The following is a 21,987-nucleotide window of genomic DNA, read 5'->3' as shown; positions in this document are numbered from 1 at the left end:
AGTAGGCAAGAACTACAGTGAACCAAACTCTGGACTTCTTGCTGATCAGTGTGCAATGAACTCAGCTGCATTTAAAGTACAGACATTTTCCATGAGCAAAATCAAGGCTTTTGGTTGTAATGACTTTTAAGCAATATTGGAAGCTTATAAGCCAATTTTACATGGAAAAATCTATATGGACTCACTCTACTTCGAAAAACAAGACCTAAACTACACATACAATTGAACCAAGAGGACAGCATTTAAACAAACAAAAAATTGCTTCCATGTGTAAACGTATAAAAGAGTGGAATTCTGTTAAACACAATCATTGCTTTTACGCACTGCTGCTGTAACAGAATCACGAGCAATTCGATTTCAGGCGACTACAGGTGTTTGGCTTTGATACGCAGACATTGGTAGCGTGTACCTCTTGCCTTTAGGGAACTTGCAATGAATTTGGTATTAAGGGCTAGAGTCCTAAGTTAGCCTGTTTCTCTCCCATGTCTACGTTTCAGGTCCTAAGAATCTGCAGAGCTACCGCAGGCAAAAGTAGCAGCTTTTTTACTATCAATAAAAAAAAGCAATTAAGAGGCCATAACCCTTTGTATTCCCTAGGGATTATAGAGGACGAAAAAAGTTAACACCACTCCCCAAGAGAGAATTCCTATAAAGTTAAAACTTTTAAAAGGATTTTCTACTGCTGTCAGGCTAGGAAAGCTGACTTTTGAGTTCCAGTTAATGACAAGCACCAATGACTACCCAGTTATTTTTATTCCTTGTACATGTTACAGTAAGTTGTTTCCCAGAGGTATTGAAGTGTAAAAAGCCAATTCTCAAAAGCAGAAATATTTGGAGTGTCTTACTCCCCCTTCCCTGCTGCCATGCTGTTTTTCAAAACCCAGAATCATCTCAAAGAGAGAAAGACAATAAAAAAAAGTGCAAAATCAATCGTAATAAAAGAAATCGGTATTTTGTTTATTTAAAACTGAAGTCCAGTTAGTTTTGTCTGTAAAAACAAGTATTTACAATGTTGTGTCAATATAGCTAAGAAATACAGCTAGGTATACCTATACCAGACTAACAGATGGCTTTGGAGTCTGCTTAGTTTCTTCACTTGTAACATTTATGCTGACGCTTCAGTTCTGAAAAGCTTTTTTTGCTTCTTCCTTTGAATTTTGCGTGGCTTCTTTTTATCTTTAACAATTGGCTTTGACTCTGGTTTCACGAGCTGTATTTCCACTGGCTTTTCTTCAGCTGGAGTTTCAAAGACTACTTCAGTGGGATCTTCTTCAATAAGCACCTTACTTCCTGTTTTCTTAATCTTTTGCACCTCCTTCACTTGCTGTTTCTCTCTGAACTTAGCTGCCACTGACAATCTTATCAGCCGTCGATGCTATAGAAGTAAGAATTTAAATTACACCAGGTTTCAAAAAAACAAGATGGAAGAAATCAGGTATTAAAGAAACAGGTGGTAATTTCTCTGCTTAATTGTCAAAATCCTTAGTGTAATGCCATCTTTTCGGTGATGTAAGTTTTGTATTCATTCCATTTGTACACAATTACTCTGTTCTCAAATTGTGATCAGTTAGGGCACTCTTTTCCACAAAGGGTCCCAGGGAAAGGCATACATGATTCTCCTGCACAGACAGACTGCAAGATTGGTTTTCAAATTAGCTGCTAAATGACAGAGAAGACAAAGACAAAGCTGCTTACCATATTTGGGGACTGGTAATGGGGATTTTCATATAGAGTTGGTCCTCCAAAGCTACCTTGGAAGATTTTTATGAGGTTCAGGACAAAACGAGGCCCAATTTCTACTAGAGATGCATCTTCTTCTATTATCTGCAATAAAAAGAATACTCTTTCATGGATTGAATCAAAGCATATGGCCTCGAAGGCACCTTGCATACAGTGATACCCAACTGAATTTAAATCCAAGATACGATGCCACTGAAGCTGACAAGCTAGACTTGTGCAAACACAGTTCTGTATATAAAGCAGTTCTTTTAGGTTCAAGCAAGCACTTAGTACTAGGTATTTGTGAATTCCTCCTTTAAAAAGTAAGCTCCAGCAGACTCTGAGCCAAAGCACCAAGTAAGGTTAAAAGACAGGCGAAGCTTAGGCTTTGGCTAGTACTTCCCGTTAACAAGACAACCGTCACAGAATCCCAAAACCAGAATGCAAGTTGAAGTACACGGAACTTAAACTAGCTCTCCCCAGAGACACAGGAGAAGGTAAGTCATTTTAGGACACTAAAATTACTTTGTGCAAGCACTAGGTGTTGGCATATCCTGGCAATAATGACTCTTCTCATTTAATTGTAATTAATGAATTTGATATGAAATTACTCCACTGAGCACCACCTGAAGAGCTAAAAGAGACTACTAACCTGATAATTCCGAAACCAAATCCTCTCGTCTGTAACAGTGAAGGTGAAAACATGATCTACAAAAGGCTGGCTTTTAGGGTGATACTGTGGTGTACTAAATATCTGTAATAAAAGGCAGTATTTCTAAGTATCTGTAGTATAAGAGGCCAAACATAAATCTCTCATTTTTAATTAATTTTAATTTACTAAGATCCCAATCCCAGGTAGCATTTCAAAACCTAAAACTTACGAACAAGTGTCCCTGTGATTTTAAGCACATGACCCTAATCCTTTAAAGATTTTTTGCAAGTTCAGAAGTGTGAAACTACTACTTAAAAGAAACTTGAGATTTTTAAATACGTTGCCAAAAAACATTGCCAATGAGTAAGAAATACTGGACAGCAGATCTACAGACTGACCTGAATAAACAATTCTTTTAGCAGGGCATAGTGTGGCTCCTTGTCAAATGTCTACAAAGGAAAAATGTAATTTTATGTACAAAGCTAAATGCAATAGTCATGTAATGAAAACAAAAGCATACTCAGTGAAATGAAACCTACACTTACCGGATCAAAAGACAAAAGGGGCCGTGAGCCCCTTAGGCAGTTTCCTGTCATCTTCAATTCAGCCAGTGTGTGAACTACAGTGGTTTTTTTAAAAAGATCATTTTAGTACTTACAGAAAACTGTACAGACAATAAAGCAAGAGTCCAAACGCTATAATGTCAACCAACTTACCGTTCTGCACTAAGAATTTAGCTGATGGTCCCTGTGGTGTATTTGAAAGCCTGCACAGGACAGGTAGTGGGAAAGAGAGAAACGAAAAATGTTAACAGCAGCCAGAAGGTATGCTGGCTTTCTACAGTACACTCCAACCAGCTGTTTCTGTATTAAAGTAATTTTGTTGCTTTTATAGTACTATTGAGTTCCTTTAACATACTTACAAATACTTGCTTTCTAAACAATTTTGAAAAATGCTTCTGTAAACAGTCTACAAAAGCTGGTCATGCACTGTAAACTTGCACTACCCAAACAAGTGCAGGATTAGCAGGGATTGAACTAAGCAATACTATTTCATGCATCTTCAATATGAAAGATTAGATTGAACAGAAACCTGCCCAGCTATATACGGAAATGTAAGAAAAAATAACATTTTCTTACCACATATAGAGATCCTGTTTCTTTTTTGCTTCAAAAAAGATGCACTTATTGCAGTTTTTCATTTCGCACACCTACACAAGACAGGCCAAATTAACTGTTTACAAAATTCTGAAGACATTTTCAAAAACTTTCTACATTAGTCTGCAATATCTTCCCCCTTCCAAAACGTAGGTTCAAAAGCAAAGGTCTTGTCTTTATAAATTACACTTACTGATCCCCAAACTTAAGTTGAAGCACATATTTTATTGAAAAATCTCATGTATTTATTACCAGAAGTAATAACTTCACTAAAGCTACAAGCAATGTGATAAACTCTCCAGGATATAAACAACAGAGCAGGAGCTGTGACATTAGGTTCTAGTTTCAGAACTACCAATATCCTACTACACTGTCTGGCCTGGCTGCATATTTGTTCCCTACTTTCTTCAAGTATAAACAGTAATACTTTTCAGCTAGACAGAAAGGCACATTCTGTTTTATTTCTTCATGACAAAAGTTTATGTTTAATTAAAGGTTTCATTTTGGTTTTATTAATCAAAAGTCAATGTCCTGTTTTAACATCAGCACTTTTTGAGTATCAGTAATTTTCATCTGTGAAGTTATACAACTCCTATAACTAGTGTAAGATCCTTTGAACTTGGCTGCCCTTTTCTCTTGCAGATTGAACTTCCAGAGAAAATAAAAAAGAAGCACTAGTTAAATCCTGGATTACCTCATTAATCACAAACAACTGGTCTTTACGGTCCATTTTAGTATCTGGAAAAGAGGAACAACATTTAGAAGGCTGGAAAACCAATTTAACACAAGAAGTTCTTTTAACAAACAGTCCTGCAAAAATTCTACTGGTTATAAATGAAAGATTAAGAATAGCTATCAAGTTGTTTCAGCCATGTTATGCAATAAATAAGCATAGCAACAAAAGTATCTTGGCACTTACAGGACTGAGGCCATAGGAGTAATTTTCTAGAGAATATTAAGATACGACAGTGGCCATATTTGCTGCCCCAAAAGGGGTTTGGTGTTTGCTTGTTTAAGATAAAGTTTCATCAAAACAGCTACGTACTATGTTTTTAAAAAGAATAGGTTGTTAACAAGTTCTTGGTTTAAAACTATTCTGAAAACATAAGTTAGGGACGATGTCTAACCCTACCTGCTTTAGAGTGAGGCATCAATGTCCTTAAGTCTTGCATTAGGTGCCTTGTTCTGAAATTAATTCCACGAGAAGAGAAAATAAGCACTCGCTCCTTGTTTTTCCATTTACCCTAGGAAAAAGACACAAAAGTTAAACAGGAAGTTTCTAGCCTTAAAAGTACTAAACTACAGCAACAGTAAAGGTTTCAACTGTAATTACAGAAAAACACAGTAAGAACATTTGTTATTAACATTATCTGCCCATCTGCACAGAATCACTCTCTCAGCAAGAGCGCTGACTTGCCTACAGAACACAGGGGCCTAAGTTTTTACACGAGAAAGTGTCCTCCATCCTGCTTCATTATGTTTCTAAGTAAAAGCTTTCACTCTACAAAACACCTAAGTATTAAGAAAGCCATACGCATTACTTATTTGCAAAAGGCACCCTTTCTTCCGTGCAAAATGTGCCGGCTACAGTCTCAGAGCACAATTTAGCTTTTCCTACAGATGAGCATGTGACAAGATCTCAGACGTAAAAGAAAAACAAAAAGTAGCACGTTGAAGCTAACTACAAGGCAGTTATTGAAGCCTTCTCAGGATGATTCCTAAAAAAACCAATTTCCATATATCCTTTGTGTATAACAGAATTATCCACCCCGTATTTTCACAGAAATAACATACCACCGCATGTTACTTTTTTATGCGCTGGGATTATAACTAAATTACGAATAAGGCTCTCTATCCCCGCCTAGCAGCTGGGTTCTTCCCAGACACCCCGAGTCCCGGCACCCCAGCCCTGGGAGCAGCAAAGGCAGCAGAAGTCGGCCCGCAGGAACCGCGCTGCCCGTCAGCAGCAGCACAAGATAGAGGATCCCCTGCGCCTCTGCGGCCCGCTGCAGACAGCGCCGCCGGTCCCACGGAGGCGAAATACCTCCCTAACGCACGGCCCGGGCACGGAGACGAGGTGCCCGTCCTGTGGGTAAACACCGTCCCGGGCAGGGAGCAGAGCGGGGACACCCGGCCCGGCGCGGCCCAGTCCGCTGCGCCCTGGGCAGCGGGGCTGGGAGATACCTGTGAGACCGGCGGCGGGATGCTGTACTCCTCTGGGCCCGTCCGGTCCGATCCCGGCTTGGCATCCGGCTCGGGCGCGCTCGGGGCCCTCTTAGCTCGCTTCTTCGGCCGCGCAGCCGGAGCGTCGTGCTTCCTCTTGGCCGCCGCCATCTTGGTCTCGCCACGCCGTGCCCACAGTCGCTCGCACTTCCGCCCGCTCGCACTTCCGCCTCCCTCCGGAAGCGGCGCGGGCGCGGCGGGGCGGTCGCCATGCCGCTCTCCACGCAGCCGCCCGCCAGCGGCGAACCGTACGTGCTGGCCGCCAGCCTGGACAACGCCCGCCACCTCTCCAGCCTCCTCAGGGCCGTCCACTTCCAGGACCACGCCACCTGCTTCGCCACGGCCAACGGTCTCAGGGTGACGGTGGAGGACGCCAAATGCATCCAGGCCAACGCCTTCATCCAGGTGGGGGCTGCGCCCCTCGCCCGGGCCGCGGGCCCGGCTGCTGCTGGCGGGGCAGCCCCTCCTCGGCTTTAGCGGTGGGGAGGGGCTGGTACCGCTGTAAGAGACCTTAGAAAGGCTTCCGTGACGTGGTAGAGGAGGTGTGCAGCAAGTTTACTCGCGGAGAAGGGGAAACTTTGCTGAAATCACGGCTTAGCTGCGGGAGCTGACGTGAAGGAAGTGCTGTGACGAGGCTGTGGTCATTTATGAGACGTCCATGCTATTGGAAGCCCGAGCTCAGTGCCTGGATTGTCCATGCATGCCTGCTTGTGCGATGAGCTTGCAGCCTTGTTTAATGTGTTGGCACCTGCTAAGTCCAGTGCTCCTTCTGACCATACCATTCCTAGATGCATGTTCACAAAGTATCTATCTATCTTTAAGTATTTTTATTATGTTTCATCCTAAAGCCAAAAAGGTGAATTTAAGTCAACTGTGAAAGAGAGTACAAATTCATAGACACTCTTCTACAGCGTATCAGCTGGGCTAAGCTGAGAGCTTCCAACCACAGGGCAGGAGTGTGTGCTTCATCACAAGACCAGAGCGGTGGTCTGCCCCTTTCACTCGTGATTCTGCCTGTGCTGAACTTTCTCCAGACAGGGCGCTTTAGAAGTTACGCATAGACCGAGGGTCTCAGCTACACTGAACTGTCTGTATAGACAGCTTTAAATAGCAATCAAAATTATTTCTTTTTGCATATAATATAAGATCAAAAGCAGCCTTGCTCACTTCTCTGCTACCTTTTTCGTAGCTGTTACTGCTGGCTTTGCTTAATTTAAATTTTTTTAAGGGCTTTTTAAATTTCTTTTTCTTTTAAGACTTTCTTTTAAGACTACTTTCTAAGTGGGTTTTTGTTTGTTTGTTTGTTTGTTTTTACTTAATGCATATTGAACTTGTAAATGCTTTGTTCATAAGAACAGGTGTTGTGCTGGTTCCTGGATTTGAAAGAGTGTATGATACTGGGGATGTAAATGGAAGGGGCAAAGAATATTTTATGGTAGTAACTCAAACCCAACTTCACCTTTCTTCTGTCCTTTAGAGTCTGTGTCTTTGGTATCTGTGAAACTGCAGCCTGATCTGTGAAAGGGGAGAAGCCTGAGTCTCCCTGTTCCTGCATCTCCCCTTGCTTTCTCCTGCTCCTTGCTGCATAGTCCTTCTTTACACTAGTGCTGTATTTGTTTGGTTAGCTTTCTGCTATTTGAGTGAGTTAAGCTGGCTCATGAAGTGGCCAGCACGTGCTAGTGGAAGTTAAGCAAATGAGCACTTGGGCAGGAGAAGAGGAACAGTGACTGGAGGTTCCTTTGAGAGTGTTACACCATTAAGTATAGAATAGAATAGTTTCAGTTGGAACGGACTTACAACGATCATCTGGTCCAACTGCCTGACCGCTTCAGGGCTGACCAAAAGTTAATGCATGTTATTAAGGGCATTGTCCAGATGCCTTTCGAACACTGACAGGCTTGGGGCATCGACCACCTCTCTAGGAAGCCGGTTCCAGTGTTTGACCACCCTCTTGGTAAAGAAATGCTTCCTAATGTCCAGTCTGAACCTCCCCTGGCACAGCTTTCAACCATTCCCATGCGTCCTGTCACTGGATACCGGTGACAAGAGATCAGCACCTCCCTCTCCACTTCCGCTCCTCAGGAAGCTGTAGAGAGCTAGGAGGTTGCCCCTCAGCCTCCTTTTCCCCAAACTAGATGATCCCAGAGTCCTCAGCTGCTCCTCATAGGACATTCCTTCCAGCCCTTTCACCAGCTTTGTTGCCCCCCTCTGGACGCATTCAAGGACCTTCACATCCTTAAATTGTGGGGCCCAGAACTGCACACAGTGCTCAAGGTGAGACCGCACCAACACTGAATACAGTGGGATAATCACCTCTTTTGATCAGCTGGTTATGCTGTGCTTGAGGTACCCCAGGATGCCATTTACTCTCTTGGCTGCCAATAAAAATATGTAACTGCTTTCTTAAAAGCAGCTCACGTCATCCTGCTCTGTTTCTGAGATACTCTGTTCCTGCAGTTATCACAAAGCAGCCAGTGCCCAGTGGCAAACAGGGTAGCCTGGAGCAGTTTATCCCCATCAAACTAGTCAAAAGCATGTTTCAGCACGTTTCAATGTGGTGAACTCACTGTTCTGTTCTGTTTGTACATATTTTTATTATTTGAAATGTTTATGCATGCTCTGAGTGAACAAAAGTAAATAAGAATTGTTTCCGGAGAAGGCTGACACACTGTATAGTTCCCTGAATGTTTCCAGCTCCAGAAGCAGGCAGCTTTAGGCTTTGACATTTGCAGCTTGTTTTTGAACTATAAAAGACAAGTATTTAGGTTTTCGTGCCTATGCCGTGCTACTTTGCTTCAGCTATGACCTGATCTTATTTTACTAGTTTTGAGGGTGAAGACCCATTTTTCTTTAATCGATACTGTGATACATGTAGAAATCACTTTGTATTGCACTGATATCTGAAAGTGAAAGCACTGAATTTAAGGAAATGAGTGTAAACTATAAAATAATTGCAGAAACAGGGGGAGTTTCTCATTTCTCCTACAGGCAGAAATTTTTCAGGAATTTGCTGTTCAGGAGGAATCTGTGACGTTCCGGATCAACTTGTCTGTTCTTCTTGACTGCTTGACCATTTTTGGTACCAGTTCTTTGCCAGGTATGGTGCATATTTACCTTGACAGCGTGTGTGTATCGTGTAATCACACAGTGAAACCTGTACATAGCTACAGGGAGATTTCCAGTCTTGGTAACACTTCTGACTTCCTCACCGTAAGTCCTTCTGAGCATGGCAGCTATTGCTGTTAAGCAGGGTCCATCCTGTTTACTTAAGCAAATACAAGTGTGTGCTGTGATAATAGTCAATGGAGAGAAGAAAAGAGCTGATGGATGTGAGCCTAGCCAGTGTGTCGGGGACCACTGCAGCAGGAGAGGCTAAAAGAGGCTGACTCAGTTTGGAAGATGGAATAAAGGTATATGTCTGTGTGACGCTGTTGGGGTAACTGAGAATTAGAGGAGTGCTTCTGTGAAGATGATGTTTCCTGGATCTGTGTAAGGCACAAAAGAACCACTTGTTTCGGGAGAGAACCTTTTGTAGCATAAGGTCCAATGAACAGCCCCAGCTTGTACCCTTGTTCTGGTTTGGGGCTAAAGATCTCAAAATAGATTCTGTAATCTTGATAAGAAAACATGTCAAGTAATTTGTTCAGGCATCTCTGGCAAGTTGCGTGATATGTTTAGGCTGGAGTTCTGATGCTGGGACCAGTGCTGTGACTGCCTTTCCTGTGGCTCTCTTTTCAGTGCAGGGCCCAGATCATCCATGTCACACAAATGCTGATTTGTTCCCAAGTGCCCTTCACTTAAGGGGAAAACCTGGGCACAGCTGGCAGAATAGTTCCTCTGCAGCCCATTCTGGGTAGTCCATATGGATGTAGAGAGCAGGACGGTGCTTCAAATTGTGGTGGCATGCTTTTAAGTGGCCAGCAGGGCCAGCTGCACACACCCTCAGCATGAGGGTAAAAAACTACTCCTTGAGCAAGCTGGGGCAGCCTCTTACCAGAGCTGTCATTTTGAGCTGAAAGAGCTCGAAAGCTGTCAGTACCTCTTAGGGCCACAGGGGATCCACATTGGCCTTACAAGGGATTCAGGCTGACTAATTGCTGTGAACTGTAGCAGAAACCAGCACACTGAGAGACAGTATAGAAATAGCTTGTAATTTGTCTGGCTAACAAAAAATTCTTTATCAACTCAAAATGTGATCTGTTTTCCAATATTTCTGTGGTTTCTGCAACCCTGGAACATCCAGCTACCTCAGAAACATTAACAAGCGTATGTGTGAATTAGGAAATGTTCTGGTGCAGATTTACTGGGTTTGAAGAAGTCTGCAGGGGTTCCAGGTAGCACCATCAGTTCAGTGTGTTCCTGCTCCCGATGAAATATCTGTTATGTGGCACCTTCTGTTCCTTCCCTTCTTCAGGCTACACCTGCATCTGTTTTGTGAGTATTATCTCCAGCTTGCAGATAAGGCGCTGAGGAATGATACTTACCTAAGGTCTCACAAGAAATCTGTGGCTGGATTCAGTAGCACTTCAGGTGCTGTAAGACCACTTTGGATCTTGCTTATCAAGTGTGTGAATTACAAAAATCAAGTAGACTGTATTATTGATCATCTTTGTAGTCTTTTCAGAGACAGTTGCATGGGAAGCTGTCTTCACATTTGTGTATACAACTATTGAATTACATGAACCCATTTGTTTAAACAAAAAACCCCAGGTCTTAGCGAATTTTATTTTCTATAATTTTTTTTTTTTTTTACTTGATGGTTGTTCAAAAAATATTTTCACAAGCAAAAATAGCTACAGGTTAGCATGACTGTATGGGTGCAGTGGAGTAGAGTGATACCATGACATTTTTTTAGGGCAGTTCTACCATTGCAACTGTGTGTTGAACGCCACCTTCCTCTGCTGTTTCTGTGTGACTCTGACTTAAAGACCTAAACCAACTGTGCTAAACAGCACTCTGATTTTGGGAAACCAAACGTTCAGGTTATGATTATCTAGCAAAAGGAGGATGTGACTGTAATGCAAGCTAAGCTGTGTTAACTTCAGTTTGGGTTGCACAAGTAACAAGGGTAGTAAAGAAAGACAATGTGAGCTGGAGAGAGCCTCAGGACCATGGAGGATTTTCCAATTCCACTAAACTATTTGTAGTATATCCAGCTTCGTTGTCACAGCTAGTGTTACCCCTTTGGTACATGGCATGAGTTGGATTTGAACTGGTGTGTACATACAAATCATTTAATTTTGCTGCATGACCATTAGCACTTCATAGGGTATCTAGGAGGCTGCGCTAAGCATGCTGCATTAGTGTATTGGAGGCTGGACCAAACGCGCTAAATCAAATTGATCTGTGCCCCATATGCCAGTAAAATGTGAATTTTCTAAAGTGATCAGATGTGCTAGCTAGCCCTCTGAAGAACGTCTATTTCATTCTCTTTTTCAGGAACAGCAACAGCCCTTAGGATGTGTTACCGTGGTTACGGTTATCCCTTGATGCTGTTCTTGGAAGAAGGAGGAGTAGTGACAGTGTGCAAAATTAACACTCAAGAACCTGATGAGTTGTTAGACTTTGATTTCTGCAGTACAAAGGTTGTTAATAAAATCATCCTGCAGTCGGAGGGGCTACGAGAAGCATTTGCCGAACTGGATATGACCAGTGAAGTTCTGCAGATTACCATGTCTCCAGATAAACCCTACTTCAGGTACTGGAAGCTATGCTTTCAACTCAAATGTTCGTGCTTGGCCTCTGTTGGTAAGGACTGGAAGTTTTCAGGGTGAAGAGGGGAGAGCTATTTCAGAATATTGCTTTATTTCAAGAAGAATTGTAATGAGTATAGCAAATTACAATATATAATCTAATTAACATAGTAATGAATATATTGACAACCTGGTAAATGTGACACTGATGCGGACAGCTCAGCATTTTAATTAAATAAAGAAAACCAAACAATAGTATTTTATGAAACAGCCACTGAGATATGCAAGGTGACTGATTCTGATTAGTTTTTAGAGAGCTGTGATGAGGTATTTTGAGATGGTGCCTTTTGCCTTCCAGGTTATCCACTTTTGGAAATGCAGGAAGTGCACATCTGGACTACCCTAGGGACTCTGATTTGATGGAAGCATTCCACTGTAACCAGACCCAGACAAACAGGTTAGGAAGTCTGTGATTAGTGCCCTCTGTGGCAGATCAGGCATTCTTGCTGGAAAGTTTAAACAACTGTTTTTGTGTTACTGTAACATTTATTTCACTAGTACAGGTGGAAAAAAGTACTTCCCATCTGATAAAAGTCTGTGTCTGTGCTCAAAAGCTAAGCAATAACAATGTCTGTCCAATGTTGTTACCAGGAAAAGATGAAATTAGCACATTGCTAATTGTTTTTTAGTTATTCTGTGGCTTTGAGAGTAATGTTTCAGCTTCTCTCTGCACAATGTATTTTTTTCAGATGACTTTTTTTTTTCCCCCTGCAGGTACAAGATTTCTTTGCTTAAACCGTCTACAAAGGCACTGGCTTTATCTTGTAAAGTGTCCATTCGAACAGACGCTCAAGGATTTCTTTCACTGCAGTATATGATTAGGAATGAAGATGGACAGGTCTGTTTTGTGGAATACTATTGTTGCCCTGATGAGGATATTACTGAAGCAGAACTGTAGGTGTATGTTTCGGTGTCTGTATTATATTTATGGATATATAAAATACTATTTTTTTTTATAAAACTGAATGAAAGCTGTAAAGATTGATAGACTTGATACTGTCTTTTTTTTTTTTAACTCTGGAATTAGAAATACGAAGATTTCCGTTTTATTCCCTTACAAACATTTCTTAGCCGTGACTCAAAAAACTGAAGCTGAAAAAGCAAAAAGGGGAGCTGATCTCCTACAGCTACTGATTCCAGCACAGATGTTAAAGTGGTGTTTGTGTAATACATTGCTGCTTTTTACAGTGTTCTCCAAGAATTTTTGTTTGTGTTTTCTTTCTTGTCTTTGGCTTGTTCTAAGCAATGACACAAGGGAAAATCTGAATACTAGCTGTATGTTAGCCAGTTAACTTCCAATGACTTAAAAATCAAACCAAATTTGTCTTGAAAGAGGATGACTTTTTCAAACTGATTTCTTAATAGCAGCAAGTGGTTTCTTTCTGGCAAATGCTGACATGTTTTGCTGGTGAAGCGACTAGGCTCCTCCTCATTTTGATTAATTCTTAGTATAACGCAATTCCTTGGAATTTCATCTGATACCAATTTATCCTTTTGTCTTCAGTACTGGTGTTGAATTGGTAAATTAAGATAGAAACCAGGATTTACTTACTCATTACTCGTAACTGTTCTGGCAATGTTACTGTTTTGTATCTAGTAATTTATTACACATCTGCAAGAATGCTGCAGCTGAAATGTTTCTGTAAGTACATGTCCCCGTTCCTACCTGCTACTCTACTAACGCGGTTAAGAATCGTAAGAGAGAAAAGTTTTGTATTTGAAATTATTTGTGAAATTCATTGACCTCCTCAATAGCTTTTTTTCAGCAACAGGAGGGACTCCTAATAAACTGAAGTAAAGGAATGTCTGCCTGTGTCCCATGGAGTGGTGTATGCATATCACTGCTAAAAATGGGCCTAACCTTTTACTCACTGAAAAGGGAGTGCTGTTTCTGAATAGTTTTCTGCAGTGGGCAGCTTTACAAAACAGTGAGGTGGGCAGTACTTAAGTCAAAAGTTGCACCTCTCATTTCGCACCTCCCATTTCACACCTCTCTGTTGCAAACAACCTGCTCAAAACAGAACATCCAATGAACCAGCTGGGTGTTGAACCAGCTGCAGAGACTGCAGATTACTCTGCAGGAGGCTGAAGTCTTCCTGTCTTGCTGCCATGGGATGGGATCCAAGAGCTAGCGATCTGCAGGTAGTTTCTACAGCTTTAGAGTGTAGTTGAGTTTGGTTGGTTGTCAGAAGATGAGGTCCTGCTTTGCTCATATGGAAAACAGTGTGTTCATCAGTTACCAAGTTGTTTGTTCCACAATTCAACAGAATACAAGTCCTGTGGGTTTATTTTAAGTTTAAAATGCTTTTGTTGACCATTTTTCACCTCTTGCTTATGTCAGCAAGAGTATACTTTCAGTCTACACAGTGTTAACAGTTCACTTTTGTTGTCTTCCATGCAGGTCATCCATTTATTGCAATAAATTTTACATCTGAAAAACAATTACAAATCTTTGAACTACAGGACTGATGAAGATACCTAATAATATTCCAAATTACTCTTATTTACCATCTTTTTTTCTTTTTTTCCAAACTTAGATATTCAGTATAGGTGAATTTTATTTTGCCTTACTGTCTCAATTTCTTCAGTGAAAAAAAATTATTGTGGTCTCACTGGGAATTACTACTATTACCCCTGACTACTGAGTGTTAAGAATGATTTACATAATCTCTGAAAGACAGGATGAAAATTAAACAGAACACATCAGTTTCTCCGTGTGATTTATTTTAGAGTATCAAAGTTCCTTGTATTGTGTTCAAGGACATTACTGTGGCTTAACATTTGTACTTCTATATAATTGCCTACAGATGTACTATATTAGTTCTTAAAATAGTACTTTTAACAATTTCTTCTATGATCTACTAACAGTGATCATGGAAATAATATCCTAAGAAGTTAGAACACTGCAATATACCAGGAAGTAACTGTTGCATTTCATGGATAATAGCTATTACAGACATGCATGATTTGTGCAAGACTTAACCTCTGTACCCCAACTGGACTAAGTCAGGGCCTAGACTCACAAGGGTGGGGTGGTGCTTGTGCATCTGGTGCCTTTGTGGATATGGTTCTAGGTGGGCAAAAACATGGACAGTCTGGGCTACAGACTCCTTGTAGTAAGGCAAGGAGTGGATTTAGGGTCCACCTATGATGGATTCTATTACATCTCTGCCTTCAAACACTGTAAAATAAAAAGGGTGAAGAAGAGAATGCCTGGAAGGCCACTGTGCATCTTTTTGACCTGGTAAGTTGCTTAAATTCTGCAAACCTCCACTGTTGGATTACATTTAATTTCTTACCACACTTTGCATGAGATCCAGAACTCGGGTGACAGTACCTTTGCTACGTTTTATCTCTTCTGCTTGGGAAGTTTTTTCCCCTTGCAGACAATGAGAAACCTGCAGTAGAAGAAACACTTAGTTCATGTGTTTTCCTTTAGTGCTATCACAGAATGGACTTGTCATGACTCAGATTTTGCCCACCTGCTTGCTTATAAAATGGTACATATAAGTACTAAGAATTATTGGTGGTGTAAAGTAAAAACAGTTCCTGGAGGTAGGAACTGGAACCAGCATTTTCCACCAGGTTCAATATAGCTGTAGCAGGTACTGCCTGGCTGCTCTCTGATTTACTGCATTTGGGGCTCTGGGCACCCCAGATCCAGAGGCCACAAAACTGACAAATGACTTTTCCTCCAATTATTTTGAGTTGTGCTTTTCAGAGTAAGAACTGACCTCAAGTCTTCAAGAAGGCACCTCTTTTATTCCACCTGAAAACCACTACCAAGAGGCCGTGGGTCCCATCGGTCTGCTAAGATACTGGAAGCCAGAACAATGGCTTTGGCTCCTGGACTTGACAGTCTTTATGCGACAAAACACCAACGATGCCAGTGCTAATGTTATCTCTTGCCTCCCAACACGTTGAAAAATTCATGTTTCTCTCTGGCTTTCGCATGTTGAGGCCCATCCACAACTATTTGGATCTGTAAAGACTGTTGAGCACAAAATACCCCAAAAGGAATTGAGTTCTATACCTCCATTTCAAAGTTTAGTCATGGGAAAGAATCAGTTGTTTAGTATCTAATTACATATGGATTTATAAGGAAATATATTCCTGTATTCTTGACTAGATGGGTTTTTAGTGAGGTTAGCAGCGTAGTTGGAAAAGTTAAGATAAGCCACATGCTGTTTCCTGCAGGTGTCTGTTTTGAACTTCATTTTGTAGCAGCTTGTAAACCCCGAAGCATCCAGCAGGTGGGTCTTACCAAAATAAATATGTAGAAGTTCTATATATAATTAGTAACACTAAGCAGTGCTTTTGCTGATAGAACACTAACATTAAACTGAACAAATATGGAATTATTTTAAAAATGGAGCTATTACAGAATAGAGCCTTGATGCCTTCCCGTTGAGACAGAAACTCATTTTTATATGACTCTGTCTTTGAGGGGAGGCAGGACTGTGTGGGTATAAATGGAAGCTAAAGGCCACAACAGGCTGCTTCAGCCTCTTTCTACCCTGCTTCTCTCCTTAGCTAGGCTCTAACAGGGTAGTGCATTAGCATTGCTAAATCTGATTGTAAGCGCTCTCCAAGGGAGTTAGTGTTGCAGGGAAATGTAATCAGGTGCCCACACAGGTCTAATCTCTTTGTGGAGTTAATAGAGAGAAGCCAGCTTGAATATCCACCACAAATGTGAATGACATTCTAAACAAGTATCCTGGGCCTCCATAGAGAATTGCACCCAAGTCGAGAAGGATTGGAACTGCATAACAAAGGAAACAGGAAAAGCTCCCCTTTTGTTATACCATTGAAAATCTGCCCCCACGGAGGAGGGAATTTTACTCCTTCTGGAGCGATGGCATGCAGCAGTGCTTGGTGAGTTTGGGTCAGCGTTTTGGAAATCCCCCAATCCCAATCGTTTATTTTGCAGGTCAAAACCCCAGGGAGCCACTGGGCAAAAACTAGACATTAAACTTGCTGTGTTGGTGGCTGGCTTTTGCAGATGAGCCTGGAGGGGGTGTTGGGTTTTCTAGCCTCCTGCCATGAGGCTGAGGGAAGGGACGATGAAAGCTCTCCGTGGAGAATTTAGCAGCCTCCTACCCTTCCAGCTCAGGTGGGACCATGGGATTGACCAGAAGTGAGTAAGCCAGCAGAAAGCTGGATGCCTCAATGTATTCCTGTATTTGTCTAATTAGATAACAAATCTATTTGTACATGTGCATGGCTGTTACCCAATAAATGCCAATAGAGTGTGGCGATGGATTTGCAGCACTAAGGGAGGCGTGAAGCCACTCCACCCAGGCAGTAACTGCAGGAGGTTTGCAGCACCACCAAACTGCAATGCCTCTGTCTGCTTGAAAACCAGATGGCTGTCCAAGGACACAGACTCCTCTTAAGATTTCACGCACAGCTCAGCGCAGCCCAGAAATCAGAGGAGCAAGCATTTAGGTGCACAGCTGCTCCCACAAACCCCAGCAGTGCAGGCTGCGGGCCCCGGTGCCAGCTCTCAGGTTGTATCCACCCTGTGCAGATGCTGCATGAGATGCTCCTGGGCATGGAGTGGTTGGGGTGCTGCCCAGCCGGGGTTTGCACTGCAGAAACCTCTCCTTGCAAGGTGCAGGGCCACCTGCAAAGAGGAGTGGGCTGATCCAGAGCCATGCCAGGCAGTTATTTGCAAAAACTGCTGGTTGGCGTGGGCCAACATCAATGGCAAGGGCCCATCCCAAGCAATGTAATGATAGGGGTGGTCTCGTTCTAGCATCCGAGAGTATTCCTGGCCACTTCTATAGGCATAGCCTGATGAATCACCAAGAATGAGTTTCTTGTCCCCATAGTTTTACAATAAGCTGTTTACCTCGGCACAGTGAGCTCTGTCTCGCTTTTAAATGCTGCCATCACCTGGTCGGAGACATTCACACTCCTCATAATAACCTAAATAGAGGCATGAAATAGGTCCCAAAGGAGCTGGGGTAAACCCAGGCTGTTAACTGCTCACAGTACAGGGGAGCATGTCCCCTGCAAGCAACCACTCTGTAGAGGTGACCACGGGTCCCAGAAAGGCACCCAGAGAGGTGTGGGCTGCACAGAGCTGCTCAAGGGCAGCCAGCGTAGCTGCACACCCTCCTCTTCCATGCTACAACACGGATCACACACAGCCTTAATTATGCAGATAATCTGCAAGAGAACATACGGCAGAGACCCATCAGCCAAAACATCCGCGGAGGAAAAGTCTGCCAGCCTGCCCCTCACCAGTGGTCGGCTGGTGACATGATTTCTTCATGTGGCAGCAAGGGCAGGAATTTCAGAAACATTGTGCCTACCATGCAGCCACCCTCAGGCTGCACAGAGCTTCAGGGCGGTCCTGCTCCCACCACCTCCTCCCAAACCTGTCCATGTGCTGTAGGGGATGAGGCAGGAGGAGCACTACCGGGGCGCACGCTGCCCTCCCCATGGGCACAGGGACGCTGCTATCTCCACACTGTGGCCTTCCAGCAGGCACCCAGCCAGCTCTGCAACGTCTGCACGGGCATGTCTGCACCTGGCTCTACAACATCTGGCCAGCTGTGCTCACAGCCACCTGTGGCACCACCAGCTGCTGAATGCAGCACTGCTTTTTTGGGAGCCGCACATCGAATAGCAAGAGCCCAGAGGAGCTATTTCTAGGAATGGGTCAGTGCAGACCTCTGTGCTTTGTGTCTTCGCTCCCCACGCTGTTTTCCAGCTGCAAAGGAGGCTTGGAGGGGAAGGAATGCCAGGTTTAGCTCTCTGTCCCACCCCTACTTTTTTTTCTTTTTTTTTTTGTCTGGAAAATGCAGCTTAATCCAGCTCCCCCCTTGCTCCCCAGCCTCTTCTTTGGGGGATGCCTCCTGGTGGGCAGGAAAGTGCTTACAGAGAAGCAAATGCATCCAAACATTTTTGGACAGGGCTTCCAAGCGTGCAGCAGGGTGCGCGACTGTTGCTGCTTTAGGACAGGGGATGCAAGAATAGTGCTGTTGGTCCGAGCCGAACCATTACCGGGGAGAATTTTGGCTAATCCTGAAGGAAAGAGTGACCACACCGGAGTGACAGCTTCCCCTACGAGCACCTTTGTGCTTTGATGCAGGCGATGCTTGCCTCCTGACAGCCACCGAGCTCATGGTACCAGCTACAGCATCACTCCTGGGCAGCGTTAACAGCACACCATAAGCGTGCAGCACCCAGCCAGGCAGGCAAGGGGGAGATAGCCGCCCACCAGGACGCAGGGAGAAACGCTCCAGCCCTGAGCTCCTGATGGGGAATGATGTCACCGAGATGTGCCTGTTTCCAATCTCCAGCTGCTGGTAGGAGGCCCCATTACCAACTGTCTGAGCATTTCAGGCTGTTGGAAAATGTACGAGGAGGGCCAACACTGAGAATCTGGACAGATCAGCATGCAAGCAGGCTGTTAAAATAATAGACTGAAAAACTGATGTTTGTGTGAGTACCTGTGTTAAACTCATCAAATAAGAGTCAGTCAGGGCAGCCAAAGGTTTGTAAACAGTGACAGAGCCGTTGCCATAAAACGCCTCAGGAACTACAAGTTGTATCACAGAACAGACCCTCCTGAAGCCACTGGCAGACTGGCATCTGCAGGACTAAAAGCACGAACCTCTTACTGCTTGTGCAAAGGGGCAAAACCAACCATCAGAGGAGCCTTATGTTTGTGACACACCACCCCAGGATCCCATCACCGGGTCTAAGGAGGCAGAGGTTGTAATTTCTTCTAGAAGACATTCTGTCACACATCACAACTAACCTGGGGAACCAAACACTTGTAGGTGTTGAGCAAAGCACACGGCTTTGTCGCCAGCAGCAAGGGTTTGCTGGTAGGACTATTCTGTAGCTACAAATACTGTATCTCAGGCTTCCTCAAGTAAGTAGAATCACAGATTTTAATTCGCTTCAGCTGCAGTTCACCACTGTATATAATGCTAAGACAGATCGTTTATGGAAATGACTGTTAACATGAGAAGAATTAATTTGTTGCTGCCCTGAGGAGAACACAGACATAAAACCAAAGTGTGGTTCTAGTCTGTACTTAGTATCTCCAGTACTTATTTTCAAAAGAATCAGGGAAGGATCTAAACAGAGGAGGAGGAGGCAGGGACGAAGAAAAGCATTTGGAAACTTCACTTCTATGAAACGTTTTGCTGAGAGTTGGCTTGCACCCATGAGCACCTCCAGCCATCCACATTTGCAGAACAAGACAGAGTTGCTATAGATGGAAGTTTCAATGTTCTCAGGCAAACTCTGGAACTGTGGCTTGACATTAAACTCAGAGCACTTTTAGTGCTCTCTGTGGCAGACCGAAACCACAGTGAATAGAGGATTTAAACCACTGATCTGTCCTAAAAGCCTTGCACCCGTTCCTATTTGTTTGACAAAATTTGCTAGGTTATGCTTGTGCCTGCAGAGTATGTGCTGGGTTACATCATGTCTGCCTGTGCTGTTACTTGGAACCTCAACACCTAACTTCTCCAGGACCTTTTCTGTGAGTTTCTTCAACATACAGCACCATGACCCACTGTGCAGCTGCTTTGCAGCCTGGATCCTAAGACCTCCTCCAGCAGCAGGCTGAGGCCCCAGCCCCACCGACAGCCAAAGCCACAAGACGCTGCCCCTGCTCCAGGACCTGCCCCGTGCTGGGAGGCCTGACCACACTGCTTGAGCCAGCGATTCTTCCCTGAAGCACATGGGTCTCTGCCACGTTTAAGGGCAGATTGCCACAGCCTTTTGTGTCTGCCTTTTGCTCAGATGAGGGCTGGCATCAGCGTGGAGAAAGCCACAGGACGCTTTGTCTGGCCCAACCCAAGGCAAGAGCCTTCCTGGGGGCAGGTCAGACGGGCAAAGGCTCACGTGGACACCCCTGTTCCACTGCCGTGAGGCAGCTCTTCTCCTGTGGTCCACATGGACCTCCAGACTCTTTGCTTCTCCTCCTCCCTCCTGCACACTCTAGGCTGGTACCCCACACTGCCAAAGCCCCCAGAGAGCAGCTTTTATGGTCTCAATACAACATACGTGGAGCAACAGTAATTTATTTAGCTCTGAAACGTTCAGAGCAGTGAAGTCACACACCACCTACCTCCTGCCCCCAGCCAGCCACTCTCAGGAAAACTCAAATAACGTGAAGTGGGCTTTAAAACCAAATCGCAGCTCCACATAGCAATGTAGCATCTGCCAAGTGATTTCCAGCCAGCTTTTCCACTGGCCCTCTCTTGGTTGCTTCTCCTAGGACGCTGTGCTGTGGTTTACTGCTGCACACAGCAGTGTGGCCTTCCCTTGGCTTTTGTTGCCTTGTGCTGACACGTAGCACATCGTCATTTAGTTGACGTGGGGAGTGGTGGGAGGGAAACCAGCAGGCCTTCCTGCCATGACTGAGCCCGCTGCTCAGCCAGGACAGGGAAATACTAGCTTCTTTCCTCGTGCCTCTATCCGTGAGGGACCTGAATAAACCATCTGTTTCTTTTACTCTCAATCTCCTGTTCCGCTAAAAAAACCAGCCTCAAGGGAATGACACTTACTGATGCTCTCAGTTCTCCAGAAGTAAGACTGTGCAGAAAAACCTCAAAATGTACCAAAATCAGGTACAGGGGGACCAATGACCACTTTCCTTTTTCAGTATAAGGGACTTGTGAGCAGGAAATAGCCACAAGCCACACACAGTGAGAGTATGCACACACTTCAGTGAGGAAAGGAACAAGAGGATGCTGCTGTCCTGCTGGTGTGGAGCACGCCCAGGTAGCCAGACTCAAATAAGGTCAACCACCCTTGAGCTCAAGTATTGGCTATGTGCCACTACATATTGCTGGAGCCAAAAGGAGCCCATCAAGGAGACTCCAAGAAGTTCTTGCCTGATTGCTGCTGAAAACTCCTGAATCACTTCACTCTCCATCTTCTTATGCCCACCTAGGTTGGCAAAAGAGGGAGCCTGTGACAGCCAGATGCCAAATAATGAGGGCAAAACCTGCTTACAGGGACTTGCACTTCCTTCCTCCAGCAAGAGAGAAAAAAAACAAGCAGAAAAAAAAAAAGAGGTGATCTTAATGTAAATCTAAAGAGACATCTCCTCCCAAATTTCAACCCACTCGCAGTCCTCTGAAGTCTGCTATCACCATTTGTCACTATTCTCTAATGTGACAGGGCATGGGATGGGCGAGAAGAGACAGTACACTCCAGCTGAGCAGTCTAACCAAATTATTTCTGTTGTATGCGAACTGCCGTCTGTGAGTTTGATGAGAGGACTGCACATCCCCAGTACTCATACACTTAGTGGGGAGGAGGAAAGAAATCAGCTATAAAAATGCTGCCCAGGAGAAGACCAATGCTGTCATGACTGCCCATGCAGGAGGCCAGAAATAAATAACCACCAGAGCAGTGATGGTTGGGAAGCACTTCTACTCCAATGTGGCAACAACCAACTTTGAAGGCAAAATGCAGGACTGCCACAGGTCTGCCCCTAAAAAAA

The 21,987-nt window shown here is 43.8% G+C and overlaps 2 protein-coding genes across 2 annotated transcripts; one reads left to right on the top strand and one right to left on the bottom strand.

Moving 5' to 3' along the window:
• Positions 1–930: 930 nt before the first annotated feature.
• Positions 931–5,862, bottom strand: BRIX1 (biogenesis of ribosomes BRX1). The gene is made up of 10 exons (XM_059833861.1): positions 5,713–5,862; positions 4,661–4,772; positions 4,223–4,266; positions 3,511–3,581; positions 3,088–3,137; positions 2,917–2,990; positions 2,770–2,820; positions 2,372–2,473; positions 1,696–1,824; positions 931–1,375 (listed from the first exon to the last, which is right to left on the bottom strand). Exons 1-10 carry the CDS (start codon positions 5,860–5,862, stop codon positions 1,106–1,108), a joined length of 1,053 nt encoding a protein of 350 aa, XP_059689844.1. The 3' UTR covers positions 931–1,105.
• A 99-nt stretch (positions 5,863–5,961) lies between these two features.
• RAD1 (RAD1 checkpoint DNA exonuclease) lies at positions 5,962–13,307 on the top strand. Its single transcript, XM_059833857.1, has 5 exons — positions 5,962–6,156; positions 8,740–8,848; positions 11,191–11,449; positions 11,803–11,901; positions 12,219–13,307. The coding sequence occupies exons 1-5, from the start codon at positions 5,962–5,964 to the stop codon at positions 12,400–12,402; spliced, it is 846 nt and encodes a 281-aa protein (XP_059689840.1). The 3' UTR covers positions 12,403–13,307.
• The last annotated feature ends 8,680 nt before the right edge of the window (positions 13,308–21,987 follow it).

The sequence above is a fragment of the Gavia stellata genome, chromosome Z (assembly GCF_030936135.1).
Source record: "Gavia stellata isolate bGavSte3 chromosome Z, bGavSte3.hap2, whole genome shotgun sequence".
NCBI classification, from domain to species: Eukaryota; Metazoa; Chordata; class Aves; order Gaviiformes; family Gaviidae; genus Gavia; species Gavia stellata.
Note: the sequence above shows the minus strand (reverse complement) of the source record. Positions and strands in the feature narration are given on the sequence as shown.

Excerpts from the sequence above, each read along its gene's own strand:
- BRIX1 (XM_059833861.1), bottom strand. The coding sequence starts at position 5,862 with ATGGCGGCGGCCAAGAGGAAGCACGACGCTCCGGCTGCGCGGCCGAAG. Across the intron at positions 4,773-5,712 it reads TCCCGCCGCCGGTCTCACAG|GGTAAATGGAAAAACAAGGA; the intron begins GTATCTCCCAGC and ends TCTTTTTCCTAG. Across the intron at positions 2,821-2,916 it reads CCCTTTTGTCTTTTGATCCG|ACATTTGACAAGGAGCCACA; the intron begins GTAAGTGTAGGT and ends TTTCCTTTGTAG.
- RAD1 (XM_059833857.1), top strand. The coding sequence starts at position 5,962 with ATGCCGCTCTCCACGCAGCCGCCCGCCAGCGGCGAACCGTACGTGCTG. Across the intron at positions 6,157-8,739 it reads AGGCCAACGCCTTCATCCAG|GCAGAAATTTTTCAGGAATT; the intron begins GTGGGGGCTGCG and ends TTTCTCCTACAG. Across the intron at positions 8,849-11,190 it reads TGGTACCAGTTCTTTGCCAG|GAACAGCAACAGCCCTTAGG; the intron begins GTATGGTGCATA and ends TCTCTTTTTCAG.